The 25,160-nt window shown below is 44.6% G+C and overlaps 1 protein-coding gene and 1 non-coding gene across 4 annotated transcripts in view; both read left to right on the forward strand.

Moving 5' to 3' along the window:
* The window catches only part of LOC121582465 (colorectal mutant cancer protein), a 138,897-nt gene that overhangs the window by 97,411 nt on the left and 16,326 nt on the right, over positions 1–25,160 (forward strand). For all 3 annotated transcript variants that reach the window (XM_041898266.2, XM_041898267.2, XM_045225128.1), the window contains 5 exons: positions 2,025–2,231; positions 15,165–15,311; positions 15,888–15,977; positions 19,922–20,070; positions 23,127–23,267. In XM_041898266.2, coding sequence (XP_041754200.1) covers positions 2,025–2,231; positions 15,165–15,311; positions 15,888–15,977; positions 19,922–20,070; positions 23,127–23,267 — 734 coding nt within the window. The remainder of the gene's footprint in view (positions 1–2,024; positions 2,232–15,164; positions 15,312–15,887; positions 15,978–19,921; positions 20,071–23,126; positions 23,268–25,160) is intronic.
* trnaa-agc lies at positions 179–252 on the forward strand. Its single transcript has one exon. It is a non-coding gene; the product is annotated as a tRNA-Ala (tRNA).

Here is a 25,160-nt window from a genome sequence, read left to right on the forward strand (position 1 = left end):
GAAGTATTTGAACACTGTTCTTGTATTTAATTTCTCTACCTTTTGTTGGCTGGACACAACCAGTGCTAATCGATTAGGATGAGGACAAGAGCTTTCTCCTTGGGCTTGAAAGAGAGGAAATCGAGCTGGTTTATTCCATTATGAATCTGACTTTACTTATTCCTAATCCAATTACATAGTCCCGTGTAGCTCAGTTGGTAGAGCATGGCGCTAGCAACGCCAGGGTTGTGGGTTCGATTCCCACGGGGGACCAATATGACATTTTTTTAAATTATGCACTCACTAACTGTAAGTCGCTCTGGATAAGAGCGTCTGCTAAATGACTAAAATGTAAAAATTACATTTTGTGGGAAGAAAAATGAACGCCTTCACATTTCCAGCTGAGGCTTAATCCCAAACCGATCCCTGGAGTCGTGTCTAGACTGAGTGTCCTAATGTTGTCTCCCTCGCAAAAATGTATCTAAAATAACGGAATGTATGTCATTTGATAGAAACAATACTTGTCCAATGAGTATGAGATGTGGATTGGATACCATTTTTCCTACACCGACCTAGCCAGGCCTTTAAGATTTGCGAGGAGACTCAGCCAAGTGTCTAGGGATGGGTTTGTGATTGGGCCATGGTATCCCGTTGTGAATGTGGGCCCAACCCATTACCATGTACTAAGCCTATGAATAGATATTGGGTATTCATGCGACACTGACAAGGTTAAGTTACTCCACATGTTCCATAGCGGTAGTTGGGTTTATAAAACAGTTTTCGATTCAGTTGATAAAGCCGATCCAGACCTCATACAGAGGGAGAGGTGCTGTACTTTATATGATATAGAGCCCATAGACACCATGCCGCCTTAAACCCACCAGAATCAGCTACCATGAAGTCTCAAGTTTAATAAGAGAGTGTAAAATACATACACTACCGTTCAAAAGTTTTAGAACACCTACTCATTCAAGGGTTTTTCTTTATTTTTACTATTTTCTACATTTTAGAATAATAGTGAAGACATCAAAACTATGAAATAACACATATGGAATCATGTAGTAACCAAAAAAGTGTTAAACAAATCAAAATATATTTTATGTTTGAGATTCTTCAAAGTAGCTACCCTTTGCCTTGATGACAGCTTTGCACAGTCTTGGGATTCTCTGTGGCTTATCCTAGCCATGCTGGGGTAGACTTATCTGTTCATTTAAAGGTTAAATGGGTGCTGGGCTGGTCTGGGATCTACAGCAGTCAATGAGACTTGGGATTTCATGCTCATTCCCTTTCCTTCCTCGTCCTCATATTCCCTCTCTCTCTCTCTGTCTGGGAGCTGAGAGGGAGATGGAGGGATGAGAGGGCTAGGTGGATAGAGGGATAAGAGAGATTCACTCTCCGTGGTGGAGGACAGATAAAGCCAGGACTCAGGCCTGTCTCTAAGCCCAGTCTCTAAGCCCACTACACGCCTATGAATCACTCACCAGAGATGAGGATCTGTAGAGGCAGACATGGTCATAGACTCCAACCCTCTGCCATATCTCACACGCACACACACATGCACACTTTGGGAGATCAGAGGTTTGTTCCACTGGATAAAAAGAGGAAAAGGACATGTGTACATACATCATAGTCTTGGATGCTTGTTCTACTCATGTAAATTGAGACACATGGTGTAGGGCTACACTACCCACAAATTATGAACATTATAATGGTGAACCGACAGGGGAAAATCCTGTGTGAAAATGTATGTGCCTGACATGTTTGATATTCTTGTTTTGTCTGTCTCACTTTTGTTTTGTCTCTGTTCTTTGTTTAAATTTTTCTCATATAATTTTCTTGTCTCTTTCTTGGGGCTACATCAAGGTACCAAATGGTTCTTCTTTGTAATGCCATTTTCATTGAGTCCCAGAGAATCCAGAGTCATTCACATTTGGTTACTAGAATTGTGACCATGTAATCGCAATCTCAACACTATACATACTGCACTGTAAAAAGGCATGCCATAAAATAACATTCCCCCTCTGTCCTTTCCTCATTTCCCCCAGACGGTGGAGGAGATCGAAGGGGCCCTGGGCCGGGACTTCTACCCCAGCCTGTCGGAGGAGCGGGTGCGCTGGGAGAAGGAGCTGGCAGGCCTGAGGGAAGAGAACGAGAGCTTGACAGCCATGCTGTGCTCCAAGGAGGAGGATCTGAACCGCACCAAGGCCACCATGAACGCCATCCGGGAGGAACGCGACCGCCTGAGACGACGGGTTAGTCAGCTGGGTCCCGTTTATATGATTATTTTTATATTTTTGTCATTTTGTCTGGAGCGACTCACAATAGAGCTGTGTACCTATGTGACTGTGTTGGTGGCTGAAAAACTGGGGTGCATTGTTGCTTAGGATTACTAAGGCAAGTTTAATGTCATTTTGATTGAATCTAGCACATAACAGAAAATACATAGTGATACATAGTACCTAGTATCTAGTGAGGTGGAAGGAAAAAAGAAGGGGATCAACTTAGCAATGAATGTTTCTCAGTTTTCTTTATGTTTCATGTTTTTTATTACAGTGAGGGAAAAAAAGTATTTGATCCCCTGCTGATTTTGTACATTTGCCCACTGACAAAGACATGATCAGTCTATAATTTTAATGGTAGGTTTATTTGAACAGTGAGAGACAGACTAACAACAAAAAAATCCAGAAGAACGCATGTAAAAAATGTTATAAATTGATTTGCATTTTAATGAGGGAAATAAGTATTTGACCCCTTTGCAAAACATGACTTAGTACTTGGTGGCAAAACCCTTGTTGGCAATTACAGAGGTCAGACGTTTCTTGTAGTTGGCCACCAGGTTTGCACACATCTCAGGAGGGATTTTGTCCCACTCCTCTTTGCAGATCTTCTCCAAGTCATTAAGGTTTCGAGGCTGATGTTTGGCAACTCGAACCTTCAGCTCCCTCCACAGATGTTCTATGGGATTAAGGTCTGGAGACTGGCTAGGCCACTCTAGGACCTTAATGTGCTTCTTCTTGAGCCACTCCTTTGTTGCCTTGGCCGTGTGTTTTGGGTCATTGTCATGCTGGAATACCCATCCACGACCCCTTTTCAATGCCCTGGCTGAGGGAAGGAGGTTCTCACCCAAGATTTGACGGTACATGGTGCCGTCCATCGTCCCTTTGATGCGGTGAAGTTGTCCTGTCCCCTTAGCAGAAAAACACCCCCAAAGCATAATGTTTCCACCTCCATGTTTGACGGTGGGGATGGTGTTCTTGGGGTCATAGGCAGCATTCCTCCTCCTCCAAACACGGCGAGTTGAGTTGATGCCAAAGAGCTCGATTTTGGTCTCATCTGACCACAACACTTTCACCCAGTTCTCCTCTGAATCATTCAGATGTTCATTGGCAAACTTCAGACGGGCCTGTATATGTGCTTTCTTGAGCAGGGGGACCTTGCGGGCGCTGCAGGATTTCAGTCCTTCACGGCGTAGTGTGTTACCAATTGTTTTCTTGGTGACTATGGTCCCAGCTTCATTGACAAGATCCTCCCGTGTAGTTCTGGGCTGATTCCTCACCGTTCTCATGATCATTGCAACTCCATGAGGTGAGATCTTGCATGGAGCCCCAGGCCGAGGGAGATTGACAGTTCTTTTGTGTTTCTTCCATTTGCGAATAATCGCACCAACTGTTGTCACCTTCTCACCAAGCTGCTTGGCGATGGTCTTGTAGCCCATTCCAGCCTTGTGTAGGTCTACAATCTTGTCCCTGATATCCTTGGAGAGCTCTTTGGTCTTGGCCATGGTGGAGAGTTTGGAATCTGATTGATTGATTGCTTCTGTGGACAGGTGTCTTTTATACAGGTAACACGCTGAGATTAGGAGCACTCCCTTTAAGAGTGTGCTCCTAATCTCAGCTCGTTACCTGTATAAAAGACACCTGGGAGCCAGAAATCTTTCTGATTAAGAGGGGGTCAAATACTTATTTCCCTCATTAAAATGCTAATCAATTTATAACATTTTTGACATGCGTTTTTCTGGATGTTTTTGTTGTTATTCTGTCTCTCACTGTTCAAATAAACCTACCATTAAAATGATAGACTGATAATGTCTTTGTCAGTGGGCAAACGTACAAAATCAGCAGGGGATCAAATACTTTTTTCCCTCACTGTAGCTCCCGAAAAAGTGGCGCGAACTTGAGCCTGTTGCCAAATGTGTCCTAGTGTGAACCTGTTCTAGGCAGAGACCTGAATCAGACTGAATCAAAGAAATCTCTGCCAAGAGGCTCTAAGATGTAATTATGGTCCACCATGTCCATTGGATTGAACGATCTGCAGAGAGCGGCTGGGGGTTCAAATATAGACATGTTCTCTGATGCCTTGTAGCTAGGCCACTGCACTGACAGACGGCAAATACCATTTCTAATTACAACGTGTTTATTCAGGGAAGTCTGAAGGAGAAGAAGAAATTACTGGGCAGGAGTGGCCAGAAATGTGTATTTATCCACGCTTCTACAAGAATGAACCCTTTGAATTCTCCAACTGCAAACTGAGATCTGCTGTCTGAACCAAACAATGGTGCGCCGGTTAGGACGGCCCTCCGAATTAATACGTAGAGCACTTTTAGACACATAATCAAATCTGGTGTCCTCCTAAGGCTTGCTGAAGCTGGTTAGCGCGGTAATGCAATTGGGTCTTTCTATAAACAAGGGTACCAGTGAGGATTTTCTACACTGGACAACTTGTGGCAGTTTTGTCGCAAAACTAAGACCGTCGCCGAAACAAAGACGGTTCTGCAGAGTTGTTTGAGGAAGGAAAGAGAGGAAGGCTCCACACCACTCTCTCACTTGAGTATCTTACCTAGTTATTTACAGATTATCTAATTTTGCTCTTTTGTAGCTTTGTCAACTATGTGTGTGTTTTCTATACCTGTACGCACCTCTCCCTGAAGGCTTCACAGACGCTCCCCACCCCTTGGCTGCAACCCTTCTAATTTAGTGTACCCTGCGCGCACAACCCATGTGGAATTCCGGGTCTCTGGCAGCGTTTGGAACTGCCGATCTGTGGTCAAGAACGCCAAGTTCATCTCAGCCTATGCTGCCCCTCAGTCCCTTGACTTTTTGACCCTGACGGAGACATGGATCACCCCAGAGAACATTGCTACTCCAGCTGCTCTTTCTTAATTTGACTATGTTTTCTCTCATAGTCCGAGAGCATCTAGTCGTTGCGGTGGTGGCACAGGTCTACTCATTTCTCCTAAGTGGAGATTTTCAATTTCTCCCTCTCTCACTTGTCCATCACCTCATTTGAATTCCATACTGTCACTTGTCCACTCAAGCTTAACATAATTGTCATCTATCGCCCACAAGGTGCCCTTGGAGAGTTCCTCAATGAGCTTGACACCTTGATGATAATAATATGCCATTTAGCAGACGCTTTTATCCAAAGCGACTTACAGTCATGCGTGCATACATTGATAAGCTCATTTCCTGATGATGGCTCACCGTTCTTCGTACTTGGCGACTTCAACCTCCCGACGTCTGCCTTCGATTAATTTCTTTACAACTCTCTTTCCCCTCCTTGCCTCTTGACTTCACCTTTTCCCAATCCCCTCCAACTCACAAGGTAAGCAATACGCTTGACCTCATCTTTACTAGAGGCCGCTCGCCTACTAATCTCACTGTAACCACCCTCCAGGTCTCTGATCACTACATGGTTTCCTTTTCTGTCTCCCTTTCCTCCAACCCTAACCATTCAGCCCCTACCCAGATGGTCATGCGCCATCTTTGCTCTCTCTTCCACTACTCTCCTCTTCTATCCTATAATTTCTCCCTTCTGCTAAATCTTTCTCCCTCCTGATTCTGCTTCGTCGACCCTACTCTCCTTCCTTTCTACATCCTATGAATCGCACTGTCCCCTTTCCTCCCAAGCTGGCTCGGACCTCCCTCCTGCTCTGTGGCTGAGTGACTCATTGCGAGCTTACAGAACAGGGCTGCAGGCAGCTGAGCAAAAATGGAGGAAAACAGGTCCTCCAGAAGTCTAATCATCCTTTCACTCCCTCCGCTCTACCTTCTCTTCCTCTGTATCCGCTGCTAAAGCCACTTTCTACCACTCTACATTTCAAGCTTCTGCCTCTAACCCTAGGAAACTATTTTCCATCTTCTCCTCCCTCCTTAACCCTCGGTTCTAGGCCCTCTCCTCTTCTCTCTATACAAAAAGTCACTCGGCTCCGTCATATCCTCACATGGTCTCTCCTATCATTGCTATGCAGATGACACTTTTCTCCTTCCCCCCCTTCTGACACCCAGGTGGCGACACGCATCTCTGCATGCCTAGCAGATATCTCAACTTGGATGTCGGCCCACCACCTCAAGCTCAACCTCGACAAGATGGAACTGCTCTTCCTCTCGGGGAAGGCCTGCCCACTCAAAGACCTCTCCATCACGGTTGACAACTCCAGTGTCGCCCTCCCAGAGTGCAAAGAACCTTGGCGTGGCCTTGGACAACACCTTGTCGGTCTCTGCAAACATCAAAGCAGTGACCCGCTCCTGCAGGTTCATGCTCTACAACATTCATAGAGTACAATCCTACCTCACACAGGATGCGGCCTAAACCAGGCACTTGTCCACTCCCGTCTGGACTACTGCAACTCGCTGTTGGCTGGGCTCCCCGCTTGTGCCATCAAACCCCTGCAACTTATTCAGAACGCATCAGCCCGCCTGGTTTTCAACCTTCCCAAGTTCTCTCATGTCACCCTGCTTCTACGCACACTCCACTGGCTTCCAGTCGAAGCTCGCATCTACTACAAGACCATGGTGCTTACCTACGGAACAGCAAAAGGAACTGCCCCTCCCTACCTTCAGGCTATTCTCAAACCCTACAACCCAACCCGGGCACTCCGTTCTTCCACCTCAGGTCTCTTAGCCCTTCCGCCCCTACGGGAGGGAAGCTCCCACTCAGCCCAGTCCAAGCTCTTCTCTGTCCTGGCACCCCAATGGTGGAACCAGCTTCCCCCTGAAGGACTGCAGTCCCTGCCCATTTTCCAAATACATCTGAAACCCTACCTCTTCAAACAGTATCTTAAATAATCATCCTCCCCCACCCCACCCCACCCCCTCTTCTAGCTCTGACTCTACTGATAGCTACGTTATTGAGATTTTTTAAAACTTTCTATGCCTGTGATATGTGGTTGTCCCACCTAGCTATCTTAAGTTGAATGCAGTTAACTGTAAGTCGCTCTGGATAAGAGCATCTGCTAAATGACTATCTAATAGAGATCTCAAAAATGCCATGTAACTTTCAAACTATTTTCATGGGCGCACAAATCCCAAATAATGTATGCATTGCAAAATGGACTACTTACCTTAATACTTGAAACCTAAATCGATACTGTCATTAACGTGGTTCTTCAATAATTATACATAGTACTTGTTGGATGCGCATTTGGTGTCCAGCTGATTGATTACTTTTCACACATCTGATCCAGGAAGGAATTTTCCGTATGACAGTCAAGTGACGAACAGCTGTTGTGATAGCGTATGCGATGCAACATGTAAAGTGTTGGTCCCATGTTTCATGAGCTGAAATAAAACATCCCAGAAATTTTCCATACGCACAAAAAGCTTATTTCTCTAGAATGTTGTGCTCAAATTTGTTTATATCCCTGTTAGTGAGAATTTCTCCTTTGCCAAGATAATCCATCCACCTGACAGGTGTGGCATATCAAGAAGCTGATTAAACAGCATGATCATTACACAGGTGCACCTTATGCTGGGGACAATAAAAGGCCACTTTAAAATGTGCTGTTTTGTCACACAACACAATGCCACATATGTCTTAAGTTTTGAGGGAGCGTGCAATTGGCATGCTGACTGCAAGAATGTCCACCACAGCTGTTGCCAGATAATTTAATGTTAATTTCTCTACCATAAGCTTCCTCCAATGTCATTTTAGAGAATGTGGCAGTACGTCCAGCCAGTCTCACAACCGCAGACCACATGTAACCACACCAGCCCAGGCCTCCACATCCGGCTTCTTCACCTGTGGGATCGTCTGAGAGGGGGTGGGGGGTTTGCTGAGGAGTATTCTGTCGTAATAAAGCCCTTTTGTGGGGAAAAACTCACTCTGATTGGCTAGGCCTGGCTGCCAAGTGGGTGGGTCTATGCCCTCCAAGGCCCACCCTTGTCTGCAACCCTGCCCAGTCATGTGAAATCCATAGATTAGGGCCTCATTTATTTATTTCAATTGACTGATTTTCTTATAGGAACTGTAACTCAGTAAAATCTTTGAAATTGTTGCATGTTGTGTTTATATTTCTGTTCAGTATAATATCCCTAGTGAATTGATGTTGATCATCAGCTGTTGTCTGCTTGATTTACAGCAGGGTCTCATTAGATTTAACAGAGAAAGCATCAAGGTAATGAGTTCATGTTTTCATATGTTTTCATTTGTGCCTTGGATTGGACACTGAGTCTACTGTGCGCAATTGTGTTGGATAGACTATTGCGCAACACTCAACGCTACTCCTATTAATTATTCTGGATATGATGACAAATTACATAGCCTAGTGGGTTTATTCACAATATGATCTGGTAATGAAATAACACAACAAATACATTTTGTTTTCCATGCTAGACCTGCAATTTTAAACAATACAAGGGGCTTGAAGTAGCCTACTTGAACTTGAATTTGGAGCTCAGAAATTCAAGTACTGGAATAGGCTTGCTTGAAAATCAGACATTTCCTGAAATTTGGTGCTTAAAAAGTTATTGTAATTAATGTAGCCAATTTATAAGTTCTCATGCGCCCTTATAATTATCTGTTTTCAGTTTTGATCTGTTTTTGTGAGAGATGTGCCCACTTTTGTTTGTTTCCCGCGCTTCAATTGAAGGCTGTTGTGCTACTCTGTTGCGGCAAAACCATGTGCGATTATTATGAGGACGACAACATCTGTTTGCTTCAACTTGGCTTTCCATACAAATCCTTTCATTAAAAAGGGAACCTGGTTTTTGGTCACTTTCTCATTATGAAAACAGCGATGGTGAGATTCAAATGGTGAGATTAATGCTACCACTATTCATCGCTCTATTATGTGTGCCTGCGTCAGCCACATAGGCTACAGAAAAATCGCCATGCATCCAATCTATTTAATCAGGCAATGTCCACATTATTCTCTCATATTTTAGAATGTAATAATAATTGTCATATCAATGCATTGGTAAGGCCTAAAGAATGCACTATTCTTAGTGGTAATAGGCTACTTTTTTGACCATTTTTGCATGCTTTTTGGGAGGGGGGTTCTATATTAGGCCCTATATGTTCAATTATGTAAATTATACAATTGTATGACATTGAGGCCCTTGAAAATTACAATTACAGTGGGGAAAAAAAGTATTTAGTCAGCCACCAATTGTGCAAGTTCTCCCACTTAAAAAGATGAGAGAGGCCTGTAATTTTCATCATAGGTAAACGTCAACTATGACAGACAAAAATAGAAAAAAAAATCCAGAAAATCACATTGTAGGATTTTTTATGAATTTATTGGCATATGATGGTGGAAAATAAGTATTTGGTCAATAACAAAAGTTTCTCAATACTTTGTTATATACCCTTTGTTGGCAATGACACAGGTCAAACGTTTTCTGTAAGTCTTCACAAGGTTTTCACACACTGTTGCTGGTATTTTGGCCCATTCCTCCATGCAGATCTCCTCTAGAGCAGTGATGTTTTGGGGCTGTCGCTGGGCAACACAGACTTTCAACTCCCCTCCAAATATTTTCTATGGGGTTGAGATCTGGAGACTGGCTAGGCCACTCCAGGACCTTGAAATGCTTCTTACGAAGCCACTCCTTCGTTGCCCGGGCGGTGTGTTTGGGATCATTGTCATGCTGAAAGACCCAGCCACGTTTCATCTTCAATGCCCTTGCTGATGGAAGGAGGGTTTCACTCAAAATCTCACGATACATGGCCCCATTCATTCTTTCCTTTACACGGATCAGTCGTCCTGGTCCCTTTGCAGAAAAACAGCCCCAAAGCATGATGTTTCCAACCCCATGCTTCACAGTAGGTATGGTGTTCTTTGGATGCAACTCAGCATTCTTTGTCCTCCAAACATGACAAGTTGAGTTTTTACCAAAAAGTTATATTTTGGTTTCATCTGACCATATGACATTCTCCCAATCCTCTTCTGGATCATCCAAATGCACTTCAGACGGGCCTGGACATGTACTGGCTTAAGCAGGGGGACACGTCTCGCACTGCAGGATTTGAGTCCCTGGCGGTGTAGTGTGTTACTGATGGTTGGCTTTGTTACTTTGGTCCCAGCTCTCAGCAGGTCATTCACTAGGTCCCCCCGTGTGGTTCTGGGATTTTTACTCACCGTTCTTGTGATCTTTTTGACCCCACGGGGTGAGATCTTGCATGGAGCCCCAGATCGAGGGAGATTATCAGTGGTCTTGTATGTCTTCCATTTCCTAATAATTGCTCCCACAGTTGATTTCTTCAAACCAAGCTGCTTACCTGTTGCAGATTCAGTCTTCCCAGCCTGGTGCAGGTCTACAATTTTGTTTTTGGTGTCCTTTGACAGCTCTTTGGTCTTGGCCATTGTGAAGTTTGGAGTGTGACTGTTTGAGGTTGTGGACAGGTGTCTTTTATACTGATAACAAGTTCAAACAGGTGCCATTAATACAGGTAACGAGTGGAGGACAGAGGAGCCTCTTAAAGAAGAAGTTACAGGTCTGTGAGAGCCAGAAATCTTGCTTGTTTGTAGGTGACCAAATACTTATTTTCCACCATAATTTGCAAATAAATTCATTAAAAAATCCTACAATGGGATTTTCTGGATTTTTTTTCTCAATTTGTCTGTCATAGTTGACGTGTACCTATGATGAAAATTACAGGCCTCTCTCATCTTTTTAAGTGGGAGAACTTGCACAATTGGTGGCTGACTAAATACTTTTTTGCCCCACTGTAAGTGCTTGGAAAAGGTCCCTGAAATCCCTTGAATTTGATTTGCCAATGTCTGTATGAACCCTGCTTAAAGGATGTATAGTCCTAGGCCTATGTTGTATAGGTGGAGTTATGGGAATTTGCATATATTCACTTTTATTCCTCTAAGTACACATATGGAACTGCATGAAAGTCCTTATTTTTGTTTCAAACTATGTTGATCTCAATGTCACACATTGGCCCCATTTATTTATAGAAAGACCCAATAGACCGTGAGATGCATCAAGTGAAAACAATCAGGCGGACCAGTCCTGCTAACCAGCCTCAAGGATTCTGTTTGCCCTGTGAAAGGAGATCCAGACGCAGCAGAAAAATCACTCCAGCTCAGCTTAGAGCACTCGTTTCTCTCTCTCTCTCCTCCCCCCTCCTCTTCTCCTCTTTCCTCTAATGAAATCTGTCCATTTTGCCGACTAATTGGACAAATGCATTGCATTGCTGTTTCAATGCGAGGCTCCTTTAAAAGGATTTGCTATGCACACATCGCCGTATCCTTGGGGGCCCGTGTCCTCCGGCTCAGCGTTTAAAAGATGGATTCAACCTCATTTGAGTCTCAAGGTCCGGAGACTATCTTAACTTCCCTTCCTTAGGATTTTACCCTCCATTGAAGAAGAGGTATTTACTTTGGTAGTAAGCATCTTTTACACCTTTTACAGTAACGGTACTGTATGTGTCTCGTCCACATAATTAATCTGCGTCAGCAGTTTGTTAATGATACAAAATAGACTATTCTTGGATTATTAATGGCTTGATTAATTTTTTTATTTTATTTTTTACCCCCTTTTTCTCCCCAATTTCGATCTTTTCTCATCACTGCAACTCCCCAATGGCCTCGGGAGGCGAAGGTCAAGACATACACCCTCCGAAACATGACCCGCCAAACCTTGCTTCTTAACACCTGCCCGCTTAACCCGGAAGCCAGCCGTACCAATGTGTCGGAGGAAACACTGTTCTCTTGACGACCGAGGTCAGCCTGCAGTCGCCCACCACAAGGAGTCACTAGAGCGCGATGAGCCAAGTAAACCCCTCCCCTAACCCGGACGACGCTGGTACAATTGTGCGCCACCCTATGGGACTCCCGATACAGACCGGGATCGAAGCAGGGTCTGTAGTGATGCCTCTAGCACCTTAGGGGAGGAAGTTGGCCAGGGGACTGGTTCATGATGGTACAGTCGCAGTCTTCTCTGTGTCCTTTGGCAGCACATGGCAGCCATGTTTGCTTTTTTTCAGACCCACGGCTCCCAGGGAGTTTGGCAGGAGAGGAGAGCAGGAAAAAACGCAGTGTTCAAAGTCATGGCCAAACTCGCTCTCGCTCTCTCTTCTGCACGCTCTCGCTCTCCCCCCCTCTGTTCCTACTCTCCCTCTCTCTCTGTCACTCTCTCCCTCCCCATCTACCCACCCTACCTTCTCTCCCAGTATCTCTCTGCTACACTGTCAACCTTTGCCCACTCTCCTCCTCTCCCCCTTCTCTCTGTCACTCTCTCTCCTTTTCCATTCTATCTCTGCCTGTCCCTCTCTCTGTCTCTGAAATTCATCCTGTCTCCTCTTCCCTGGCATCCCTGGCGAAATAGAGGTGGGGAAAATCACCGTCAGAGTTAGAAGCAGGCTTATCGCCTCATCTGTTTTCCAGACCATTATGTCTGGCTCTAGATGAAGCCTGATTTACACACCAGACCAAACCTGTGTGTGGCCGGGTAGCATACAGTGCATTTGGAAAGTATTCAGACCCATTGACTTTTCCCACATTTTGTTACGTTAAAGCCTTATTCTAAAATGGATTAAATAAAGAATGTTCCTCATCAATTTACACACAATACCCCATAATGACACAGCAAAAACAGGTTTGCAAATGTATACAATAAAAAAAAAAGATGCCTTATTTACATAAGTATTCAGACCCAGACACTCTAAATTATTGAGCTCAGGTGCATCCTGTTTCCATTTATCATCCTTGAGATGTTTCTACAACTTGATTGGAGTCCACCTGTGGTAAATTCAATTGATTGGACATGATTTGGAAAGGCACACACCTGTCTGTTTAAGGTCCCACAGTTGACAGTGCATGTCAGAGAAAAAACCAAGCCATCAGGTTGAAGGAATTGTCTGTAGAGCTCCGAGACAGGATTGTGTCGAGGCACAGATCTGGGGAAGGATACCAAAACAATTCTGCAACATTGAAGGTCCCCAAGAACACAGTGGCCTCCATCGTTCTTAAATGGAAGAAGTCCTGGTGGTTCCAAACTCTTCCTAGTGCTGGCCGCCCGGCCAAACTGAGCAATCGGGGGAGAAGGGCCTGGTCTGGGAGGTGACCAAGAACCCGATGGTCACTCTGACAGAGCTCCAGAGTTCCTCTGTGGAGATGGGAGAACCTTCCAGAAGGACAACCATCTCTGCAGTACTCCACCAATCAGGCCTTTATGGTAGAGTGGCCAGACGGAAGCCACTCCTCAGTAAAAGGCACATAACAGACCTCTTGGAGTTTGCCAAAAGGCACCTAAAGGACTCTCAGACCATGAGAAACAAGATTCTCTGGTCTAATGAAACCAAGATTGAACTCTTTGGCCTGAATGCCAAGCGTCACGTCTGGTGGAAACCTGGCACCATTCCTACGGTGAAGCACGGTGGTGGCAGCATCATGCTGTGGGGATGTTTTTCAGCGACAGGGACTGGGAGAGACTAGTCAGGATCGAGGGAAAGGTGAACGGAGAAAAGTACAGAGAGATCCTTGATGAAAACCTGCTCCAGAGCGCTCAGGACCTCAGTCTGGGGCGAAGGTTCACCTTCCAACAGGACAACGACCCTAAGCACACAACCAAGACAACGCATGAGTGGCTTCGGGACAAGTCTCTGAATGTCCTTGAGTGAATGTCCAGCCAGAGCCCGGATTTGAACCTGATCGAACATCTCTGGAGAGACCTGAAAATAGCTGTGCAGCGACGCTCCCCATCCAACCTGTTAGAGCTAGAAAAGATCTGCAGAGAAGAATGGGAGAAACTCTCCAAATACAAGTGTGCCAAGCTTGTAGCGTCATACCCAAGAAGACTCAAGGCTGTCAAAGGTGCTTCAACAAAGTACTGAGTAAATGGTCTTAATACTTATGTAAATGTATTAACCTGTTTGCTTTGTCATTATGGGGTATTGTGTGTAGATTGATGAGGGGGAAAAAAGCAATTTAATCCATTTTAGAATAAGGCTGTAACGTAACAAAATGTGGAAAAAGTCAAATGCACTGTATACTGCAGACAACATGTACTGATGTTTTTTTTATATATATATATACATGTACTGATGTTTGTACAGATAGTTAGAATGATGTAGATATACTGTACCTTTTTCTATAATGCCACATGTATGTATACAATGTAAAGGGTTGGCTATATTATTGAAAACATGCAGGTAGCTAACATGATTTAGGCATCTTGGCATGTCTGTGTATACAGCTATATCCAGTGCTGCTAACAACACATGCCAGTAGCTGACTGTGTGCGGTATGTTTGCCACATCAATGATTTATACTTCCATATATTTCGTCTCTGTCTGTACAATGGGTGCTGTGTAAAGCACAAAAGGCCATTGTATCCAAAACCAAGTTTGCTGGGTTTTAACTGTTTATATTTTTGTGGGCCAGGGTTCAAACTAATGTTCCTTTCCACGCTGTTCCTGGCAGAGCAAGCGCTCTCCCTCTGACACACACACATACACACACCCAACATGAATGCACACACACACACCTAGGGCCTAAACTGCTGTAGCGTTGTGAAGCGATAACAACATTAACAACAGCATATGTATTTTGTACACTAGCTGCGAGCATAATGCTGACAAATCCAAGCGTGCATACAAATTCATTGCAAGACCTGGAAAGCCTTTCCATGAGTTCTCTGATGCTTAATATAGAGTGAGAGAAGAAGCCTGTCAGCAGTGGAGCGACTCAAGTACCCTGTTGTCACTGCATCATCACTGTCACAAAATTCCTGCCTTTGCCCACTGCACTGAAGAGATCAGATGGATCCTCACATTGTCTCAAACTGGAGCAAGAAGTGGGTTAAGTAGCAACAAACTGAGTCCTTTGCAGGTGTGTGTGTTCTCAGCAGGTCTGGGTCCATGAACCTCAGCCTATGTGTCTGTGTGTCCCATATAATTAAATAGAACACAGTCACATTAAAATAGTGATATAATGTATCTCTATGGTGTGTTCTCCCCAGGTGCGGGAGCTGCAGACGCGTCTCCAGAGCTCCCAGCCTGCAGGCCCGTCCAGCCCTGGGCGTCTCACCCCCGCCTCCCGTCCCATCAATCCCAGCACTGGGGAACTCAGCACCAGCAGCAGCAGTAACGATATACCTGTGGCCAGGGTAGAATGCACACACACACACACACACACACTATGTTATGCATAGTAAGGTACAAAACACATGCATATTATGAATGCCGAAGTACTGGAATAATGGAGTAATGGAATTGGAGAAATGGAATGTCGTACATTCATATGAGGCACACACACACACACACACACACACACACACACACACACACACACTCTCTCTGTAGGGATATTCTGAACTCTCCTCTGGAATTTTCTCCATCTCTCTTTTCTCTCTTATTGTACTGTGTACTATCACTTGAATGACACAAACACACTCATGCACGCACACACACTAATCTGTGTCCTAGCCTTGGGCTAGTCCAGCCGGAGAGGGACAGTTGTAATCAAAAGGGTCAGTGAGATCAACCATTTGCTCTTCCACTTTCCTGTGTGTGTATGTGTGTCCTTGACATTGACCCTCAGAGGGAATACAATACATTAGAGTTTGATTCCATAGAGATCCAGGACAATACCTATATTTATTTGTATTTATTTATTTTAGGGGTCCAAGCACTTTCTGTCAGTAATTCCCAGGAATGTATTGAGTGTGTTGTCTTGTTGCTAGGTGGCAGAGCGGGTGAAACTGTCTAAAACCAGGTCAGAGTCTTCATCTACCGAAAGGCCTGTTCTGGGATCAGAGATCAGCAGCATCGGGGTAAGGAGATACTGGATGCCTATTCAATACTGAAGGCTTTGAAAGGGATAGGGAGAGGGGGAAGATGCAAAGGGATTTAAAGAAAGAAAGAAAGGAAAGTAAGAAAGAGAGAGCGGGAGAGAGAGTGGTGGACAGAAATAGTATGAGAGAGCGACAGTAGGTAGGGGCACATTTCCCTGTAGCAGCTGGCCGATGATAACAGCAGCATCAGCAGATGTGTCAGAGATGGGTATCTCCAGTGGGGTGTGACAGACCTGGTGTCACTCATACCCCACTGCTCCCTTCCCCTGGCACCCACACAGCCTTGTTGACACTAAAGGTGACCTGCCAACATCCCCTCGAACAGTTATCAGGTGACCTGCCCTCTTTTCTCTAGTGCCTCCCTCCCTCCCTCTCTTTCTCTTTCTCTCTCTCTCTCTCTCTCTCTTTTTCTCTCTCCCTCGTAACATGATTCCAGGGCTTGTCTTTTCCCTGAAAGCTCCGGCCACCAAAATTCTCCTCTCAATCTTTAGCCGGAACCCATCTGGTCCAAAATAGACTAAAAAGAGAGGGAGAGGGAAGAGAGAGAAAGAGAGGCAAACTGTTAGTATTCCTCTGGGACTAGGCTGCGACGGATTATGTAAAGTTCAATAGAAAACCTGTCTCTCTCTGTATACAATCTCTCAAAAAAGAGATTTGATCTCAAGGAGACTAACCTGTATAAGTAAAGATTATAAACACTATCTGGCATAGTGATATAATGGCGCCGGAGAAGATGGCTGCCGTTTTACAGCCCTCTAACCAATTGTACTATTATGTGTGTTTTTCCGCGTTATTTGTAATTTATTTTATACATAATGTTTCTGCCATCGTCTCTTATAACCAAAAAGAGCTTCTGGATATCAGGACAGCGATTACTCACCTCATATTGGACGAATATTTTTTCTTCAACGAGGCGGCCGCGAAGGATATCCTACATATATACTGCCGCTCCCATCAATCCTATTAGCCAATCTTCAATCATTTGAGAATGAATTGGATGACCTAAGATTACGGTTATCCTACCAACGGGACATTAAAAACTGTAATATCTTATGTTTCACCGAGTCGTGGCTGAACGACGACATGGACAACATACAGCTAGCGGGCTATACGCTACATCGGCAGGATAGAACGGCTAACTCTGGTAAGACAAGGGGTGGCGGTCTATGTATATTTGTAAACAACAGCTGGTGCACAAAATCAAATACTAAGGAAGTCTCAAGGTTTTGCTCGCCTGAGGTACAGTATCTTATGATAAGCTGTAGACCACACTATTTACCAAGAGAGTTTTCATCTATATTTTTCATAGCTGTCTATTTACCACCACAAACCAATGCTGGCATTAAGATTGCACTGAATGAGCTGTATAAGGCCATAAGTCAACAGGAAAATGCTCATCCAGAGGCAGCGCTCCTAGTGGCCGGGGACTTTAATGCAGGGAATCTTAAATCCGTTCTACCTAATTTCTACCAGCATGTTAAATGTGCAACCAGAGGAAGAAAAAAACTCTAGACCACCTTTACTCCACACACAGAGACGCATACAAAGCTCTCCCTCGCCCTCCATTTGGCAAATCTGACCAAATTATTGCTTATAAGCAAAAACTAAAGCAGGAAGCACCAGTGACTCGGTTAATAAAAAAGTGGTCAGATGACTCAGATGCTAAGCTACAGGACTGTTTTGCTAGCACAGACTGGAACATGTTCCGGGATTCTTCAGATAGCATTGAGGAGTACACCACATCAGTCACTGGCTTCATCAATAAGTGCATCGATGATGTTGTCCCCAGAGTGACCGTACGAACATACCCCAACCAGAAGCCATGGATTACAGGAAACATCCGCACTGAGCTAAAGAGTAGAGCTGCCGCTTTCAAGGAGCGGGACTCTAACCCAGACGCTTATAAGAAATCCCGCTATGCCCTCCGAACAATCAAACAGGCAAAGAGTCAATACAGGACTAAGATTGAATCGTACTACACCGGCTCTGACGCTCGTCGGATGTGGCAGGGCTTGAAAACTATTACAGACTACAAAGGGAAGCACAGCCGCGAGCTGCCCAGTGATACAAGACTTCCAGACGAGCTAAACCACTTCTATGCTCGATTCGAGGCAAGCAACACTGAAGCATGCATGAGAGCACCAGCTGTTCCGGATGACTATGTGATCACGCTCTCCGTAGCCGATGTGAGTAAGACTTTTAAGCAGGTCAACATTCACAAGGCCGTAGGGCCAGATGGATTACCAGGACGTGTACTCCGAGCATGTGCTGACCAACTGGCAAGTGTCTTCACTGACATTTTCAACATGTCCCTGACTGAGTCTGTAATACCAACATGTTTCAAGCAGACCACCATAGTCCCCGTGCCCAAGGACTCTAAGATAACCTGCCTAAATGACTACCGACCCGTAGCACTGACGTCTGTAGCCATGAAGTGCTTTGAAAGGCTGGTCATGGCTCACATCAACACCATTATCCCAGAAACCCTAGACCCACTCCAATTTGCATACCGCCCCAACAGATCCACAGATGATGCAATCTCTATTGCACTCCACACTGCCCTTTCCCACCTGGATAAGAGGAACACCTACGTGAGAATGCTATTCATTGACTACAGCTCTAGTGCCCTCAAAGCTCATCACTAAACTAAGGATCCTGGGACTAAACACCTCCCTCTGCCACTGGATCCTGGACTTCCTGACGGGCCGCCCCCAGGTGGTAAGGGTAGGTAACAACACATCTGCCACACTGATCCTCAACACGGGGCCCTTCAGGGGTGCGTGCTCAGTCCCCTCCTGTACTCCCTGTTCACCCATGACTGCATGGCCAGGCACGACTCCAACACCATCATTACGTTTGCTGACGACACAACAGTGGTAGGCCTGATCACCGACAACGATGAGACAGCCTATAGGGAGGAGGTCAGAGACCTGGCCGTGTGGTGCCAGGATAACAACCTCTCCCTCAACGTGACCAAGACAAAGGAGATGATTGTGGACTACAGGGAAAAAAAGAGGACTGAGCACGCCCCCATTCTCGTCGACGGGGCTGTAGTGGAACAGGTTGAGAGCTTCAAATTCCTTGGTGTCCACATCACCAACGAACTATCATGGTCCAAACACACCAAGACAGTCGTGAAGAGGGCACTGGTTGCATCACCGCCTGGTATGGCAACTGCTTGGCCTCCGACCGCAAGGCACTACAGAGGGTAGTGCGTACGGCCCAGTACATCACTGGGGCCAAGCTTCCTGCCATCCAGGACCTCTATACCAGGCGGTGTCAGAGGAAGGCCCTCAAAATTGTCAAAGACTCCAGCCACCCTAGTCATAGACTGTTCTCTCTGCTACCGCACGACAAGCGGTACCGGAGTGCCAAGTCTAGGTCCAAAAGACTTCTCAACAGCTTCTACCCCCAAGCCATAAGACTCCTGAACAGCTAATCATGGCTACCCAGACTATTTGCACTGCCACCCCACCCCATCTTTTTACGCTGCTGCTACTCTGTTAATTATTTATGCATAGTCACTTTAACTCTACCCACATGTACATATTACTTCAACTAGCCGGTGCCCCCCTGTATATATAGCCTCCCTACTGTTATTTTATTTTACTTCTGCTCTTTTTTTCTCAACACTTTTTTGTTGTTTTATTCTACTTTTTTATTAAAAATAAATGCACTGTTGATTAAGGGCTGTAAGTAAGCATTTCACTGTAATGTCTGCACCTGTTGTATTCGGCACATGTAGCCAATAAAATTTGATTTGATTTGTATACACTGTAGATTAAGAGAGTAGAGGATCACAAAGAAATGCCCTCAGTCAAAAAAAAAAAAAAAAAAAGATACCATTTGGGACTGGGAGGCAACCTTAGGTCAATGTAAATGTCTGTCTTACCCCCATGTAACCCTGTTCCTCCTACTCCCAGGTGTCCAGTAACGTGGCGGAACACCTGGCCCACTCCCTTCAGGACTGCTCCAATATCCAGGAGATCTTCCAGACCCTCTACTCCCACGGATCAGCCATCTCTGAGAACAAGATCAGGGAGTTTGAAGTGGAGACAGAGAGACTCAACAGGTGATACTCAAACCATGCTGTCATTGTCCTTATTATGTCCTTGTCATTTTTTTATCCATTTGTCGGTCCATCCATGCCTAAGTAATACTGATCCATGTTAAATTGGAACTGACAGCATTTTAGCAACATGGAAACTTATTAAAATCTGTTCATATATACCCCCAGGAAGAATATAACAGCTTCTTTTACATTTTCTGACAAGCGAGCACTTAGATATGGTCATTTTCATTTTTTCATAAATTCATAGAATGTATGGGAATGACGAATAGAAAGGCATTTGTGAAATGTATATAGCAATACAGAGTGGGAAAGCGGCCGTGCGTTTGGACAATTAATAGACACTGCAGTAAATAAAACCTAATAAAAACATGTCTTGTCCAGGACCGGAGTCTACGCAGACCGGTGCGCCATAGCCAATCAGAGCTACAGTAGGTCTATATGCTAATAAGCCATTTGCCACAATGGCAGTGTTGCCTACAATATTTAGCAAGTTTTCAGACCCCTCCAGCGACTTTTATTGGTAAAAGATTCTAACGACAAATTCAGCTACTTACATGGGCCTGCCATCATTCACTTTGAGCTGGACTGTGTGTTTACAGGCAGTAGCAACAGCACAACTTTAGATAATTAGAAAGCATTTGCGAAAAGCCACATATTTCTGCAAATATGTAAATACCACGGGAGTCGTCTTACATTTGAGAACTTTGATCAAACAACAGTCTTATTGATGAAACAACCGTGAAAATGTAGTCTCTCTCCTTCAGTTGCCTATGCACATCAACAATAACAAGATCAATAACTAATGTTAGCCAGAGCGAGATGAGCTAAAAATCTACAGAGGGAACTGAAGGTGAACCCTCTCAAACTTTTTCAGCTTGTAGTTGGCCGTCAGAATTGCACTGCTAAAAGATGGGGAATAGTAGCCTGCTCGCCCTTCTGCAGCTTGCCTGCCAAAGTGCGGTGTAGTTAGCTGTATGTTAAAGATTCAGACTTTGCGCGTTCATACCTCTTCAACGGAACGTACAAGAATGATATAAATTACATATTCTGAATCAGCTGACAATGGCGAACAAGTTGCGCCCCTTTATAGGCTACATGTGCACCACCAAGTCATAACAGTAGGCTAAGTTCTGAGGGGGAAAGGGACCAAATAATTAGGGTGAGGCACATGGGCTACTAACAGATTACTACACAACATACACCTATTACTTTCTTAGTTACAGTATACATATCTCCCTGGCATATTACATCATTTATGCAGCAGCTTTTAAGACATTTTTGGACTCACCTTGTTGTGCTCACTTGAACAGGAAGGTGGCGCGGCGGGCCTTCTTGTGGGCAAATTCTATCATCAAACTTTGTCATCAAAGTCTGGCATTCTCTGGATTTATCATGCTTTCAAGACAACTGGGAACTCTGAAAAAAACAAGGTTGAATCATGACGTCAGTGAATCATGACGCTTTAGAAAGAGGCCTGAGTTCCCGACATGGATGACCGCTCAAAACTTATTTTCCCAGTCGGAGCTCGTTTTTTTCCCAGAGTTCCGAGTTGTCTTGAACTCACTGAAGTCTGAGTTCCGAGTTTCCAGTTGTTTTGAACGCGGCAGAAGTCATGCTGGATTGACAGCATGGCCAATGTATTCAACCTTTTCTGGCCCATGGTGTTGCGTGTGAATGTTTATCCTTTTAAGCTTGGAAAAGAGACCCTTTCAGACAGATGTTTTAAATCCTTAAACCCAGACTTTGACAACACACCCTCTTCACCGAATAGCAGGCAGGGGAAGCAAAATAGTGGTTGCTTTGCAACGCTTGCAATTAGCCACTGATTCCTTCCAAACCACTCATTGTTGAATTTGCGATTTCCGACTTGTTGTGTAAGGTTTATGTCCAATGGAAGATGAGCACCGATGCGTTTTATCTATAAATTCTCTTCATATAAAAATGATTTGCCAGTAGATTGTCGACGTGATTCATGATGATGACTGCTTGTCTAGCTTGCTAGATAAGATTTTGGAAGTATGATATTGACATGATCAGTCCAATCAAAGCTACGGTGTGTATATAACAATGATATTACGTCATTTTATCTGTGGCCAATGACCTTGAGCCTTCTTGGATGGGCACTTCTAATGTAAATCTATGGCATCATCCAGGGGGCTTGAACTGCCTAGCTCTCCCTGTAGATTCTGTGGTGAAGTAGTGTCCCCATGAGTGACAGAACACTGAGCCAATCACGGCGCAACTAGTGAAGATTACCAACGCCTACGCTCTGTATTTTCCGATGGCTACCCCTCCACCACAGAAAGCACTGAGCTAGGCTGAAACACCTGCATTTTGGAGCTGCCTTACTCAAGAAAGCAAGAAAGAGACCATGCTTGTATGCGGCTTTATTCACTCAATAAATGTGTTTTTACATTGTTTGCATACTGTTATGTGACTCTGCCCCACCTGCCCTGAATGACGGGTCGCCACTGCTTAAAGGGATAGTTCACCTTAAAATCCAACCATTTTCATACCTCAGAATTGGTGTAATGGAGTCAATCAAAAATTAATGGGAAATATGGGCACCTGATAACCTGTGACAACTTTGAAACTTAGATTTTGGGGTGTGCTATCCCTTTAAGGTTATTTGGCACGTGTTTTATGGTATATCCCATACGTTTACCACAAACAAACAGGCTGCTGACACACACTATTTTCTCTTAATTAAGCCCAGAGTGCTTTATTGACGTCCTTGATTAGATGGATAGTTACGCGTCATTAGCTACTCGCACATAATCTACCCATAAAACCAAGGCCATTTGAGTTCTATAGAGGGGGGTGGCTATAGTTTCCCTGTCCCTTTGTCCCCTAACACTCACTTGTACTGCAATAGCTGATGTGTGATGAGCGACCTGGCACAAAATGGATGCCGTGAATTACCCAGGTGGGTGCTTTAAATCGCTGATGGATGGGTGAGTTGCAATGTGAGGTGCTTTGAGATATGACAGGCACTTTATACAGTAAATATAGCCTGATGATGATAACGACTGTGTGTGTGTGTGTGTGTGTTCCAGCCGCATCGAGCATCTGAAGTCTCAGAATGACCTGCTGACCATCACGTTGGAGGAGTGTAAGGGCAACGCAGAGAGGATGAGCATGCTTGTGGGCAAATACGAATCTAATGCCACCGCCCTGCGACTGGCACTGCAGTACAGGTATACACACACACACACAGCAATGCAACATACATAACACACATTTGCGCACTCCTACTTGGATTCACGCGCCAGCCAGAAAGAAACACGCCAACCGGGTGAAAGCCTGAATGCAAATTCCCCCCTCCACTCTTAATACCAAGCCTACTCTGAGCCTTGCATAGCTAACAAACACCTTATCAAGCTGTAAACGTCAGAGCCACGCTAATGTTCCCTCGTTAGAAGCCTCCTCCGGTAATTATAATTAAGCTGTTTTCTCCGAGGTCAGGGCCTTTTGTAGGTTCCATACGGTAGCTACCATTTGCATCTCATTAGCATTCGCATCCCCTTGGCCAATCAAGTGTGTTTGTGTGCGGGCCTTGGCCCCTCTCTGATAAGGTGCCCTGAAGGTGCCCATTCAGCAAAGCTAACGAGATACGAAAGGAAAAACAGATCTAATCTAAGTGGTCTTTCTAATTATCATCATGCTAATCATCCAACCATGATAATCCTGTGGGGATGTTATGAGTTGCAGAAAGGTTGTAAACCCTTTTCTTATATGGCAAAATTTAAGCAAACTGAAATGGAAATAAGTTGTATTTTCAGCTGTTGAAATTGACTGAATGTAATGTTGTGGGGGCATGGTATGGTAACGTTACGTGTGTTTCTCATAGCATTCTGTGTCAGGGAGACGGATTGCCTCAACGATAAGCTATGAGCAGATGAGTAAACAGATACAAAGATAGACGACAGATACATAAATAGAAACGTTATAGCCATAAAAGAGAATTATTAGTCTTGCCCATTACACCACACTTGAATAGCCCTCAAATGCTTATTAATATAACACCAGTTCCAACACACAAACACACACTAAGATTCATACTGTGTGTTTTTCCCTGTATGATTTATTCATAAAGCCATTGATTTAATGTGATGTGGGGGACTGTAGTGTGTTTCTACCTGGGGAGAGAGAGGGTTTGGCCATCTGTGTCTGGTTTGTTGTTCACTAGAAGCCCAGATGTCAGTGATTTGATTGAATTTCAGCCCCGCCAAGTGAGATGTCAACGAGGCCACCCCATTGGGCCATTTGGGTAGAGATAGACTTTCATTGGATTGGGGAGTGTGGTGTGTAGGGTTGCAAAGCTACCGGAATCTTTTGTAACTTTGGTAATTTATACTTGAATAACTTTTTAAAATCCCAGAAATGTTCCATACGCACAAAATGTTGTGCACAAATTTGGTTACGTCCCTGTCGAGCATTTCTCCTTTGCCAAGATAATCCATCCACCTGACAGGTGTGGCATATCAAGAAGCTGATTAAACAGTATGATCATTACACAGGTGCACCTTGTGCTGGGGACAATAAAAGGCCACTCTAAAATGTGCAGTTTTGTCACACAACACAATGCCACATAAACTCAGCAAAAAAAGAAACGTCCTCTCACTGTCAACTGCGTTTATTTTCAGAAAACTTAACATGTGTAAAAATGTGAATGAACATAACAAGATTCAACAACTGAGACATAAACTGAACAAGTTCCACAGACATGTGACTAACATAAATTGAATAATGTGTCCCTGAACAAAGGGGGGGTCAAAATCAAAAGTAACCGTCAGTATCTGGTGTGGCAACCAGCTGCATTAAGTACTGCAGTGCATCTCCTCCTCATGGACTGCACCATATTTGCCAGTTCTTGCTGTGAGATGTTACCCCACTCTTCCACTAAGGCACCTGCAAGTTCCCGGACATTTCTGGGGGGAATGGCCCTAGCCCTCACCCTCCGATCCAACAGGTCCCAGACGTGCTCAATGGGATTGAGATCAGGGCTCTTCGCTGGCCATGGCAGAACACTGACATTCCGGTCTTGCAGGAAATCACGCCCAGAACGAGCAGTATGGCTGTAGGCATTG

This window comes from Coregonus clupeaformis, chromosome 15 (genome assembly GCF_020615455.1).
Source record: "Coregonus clupeaformis isolate EN_2021a chromosome 15, ASM2061545v1, whole genome shotgun sequence".
Taxonomy (NCBI): Eukaryota; Metazoa; Chordata; class Actinopteri; order Salmoniformes; family Salmonidae; genus Coregonus; species Coregonus clupeaformis.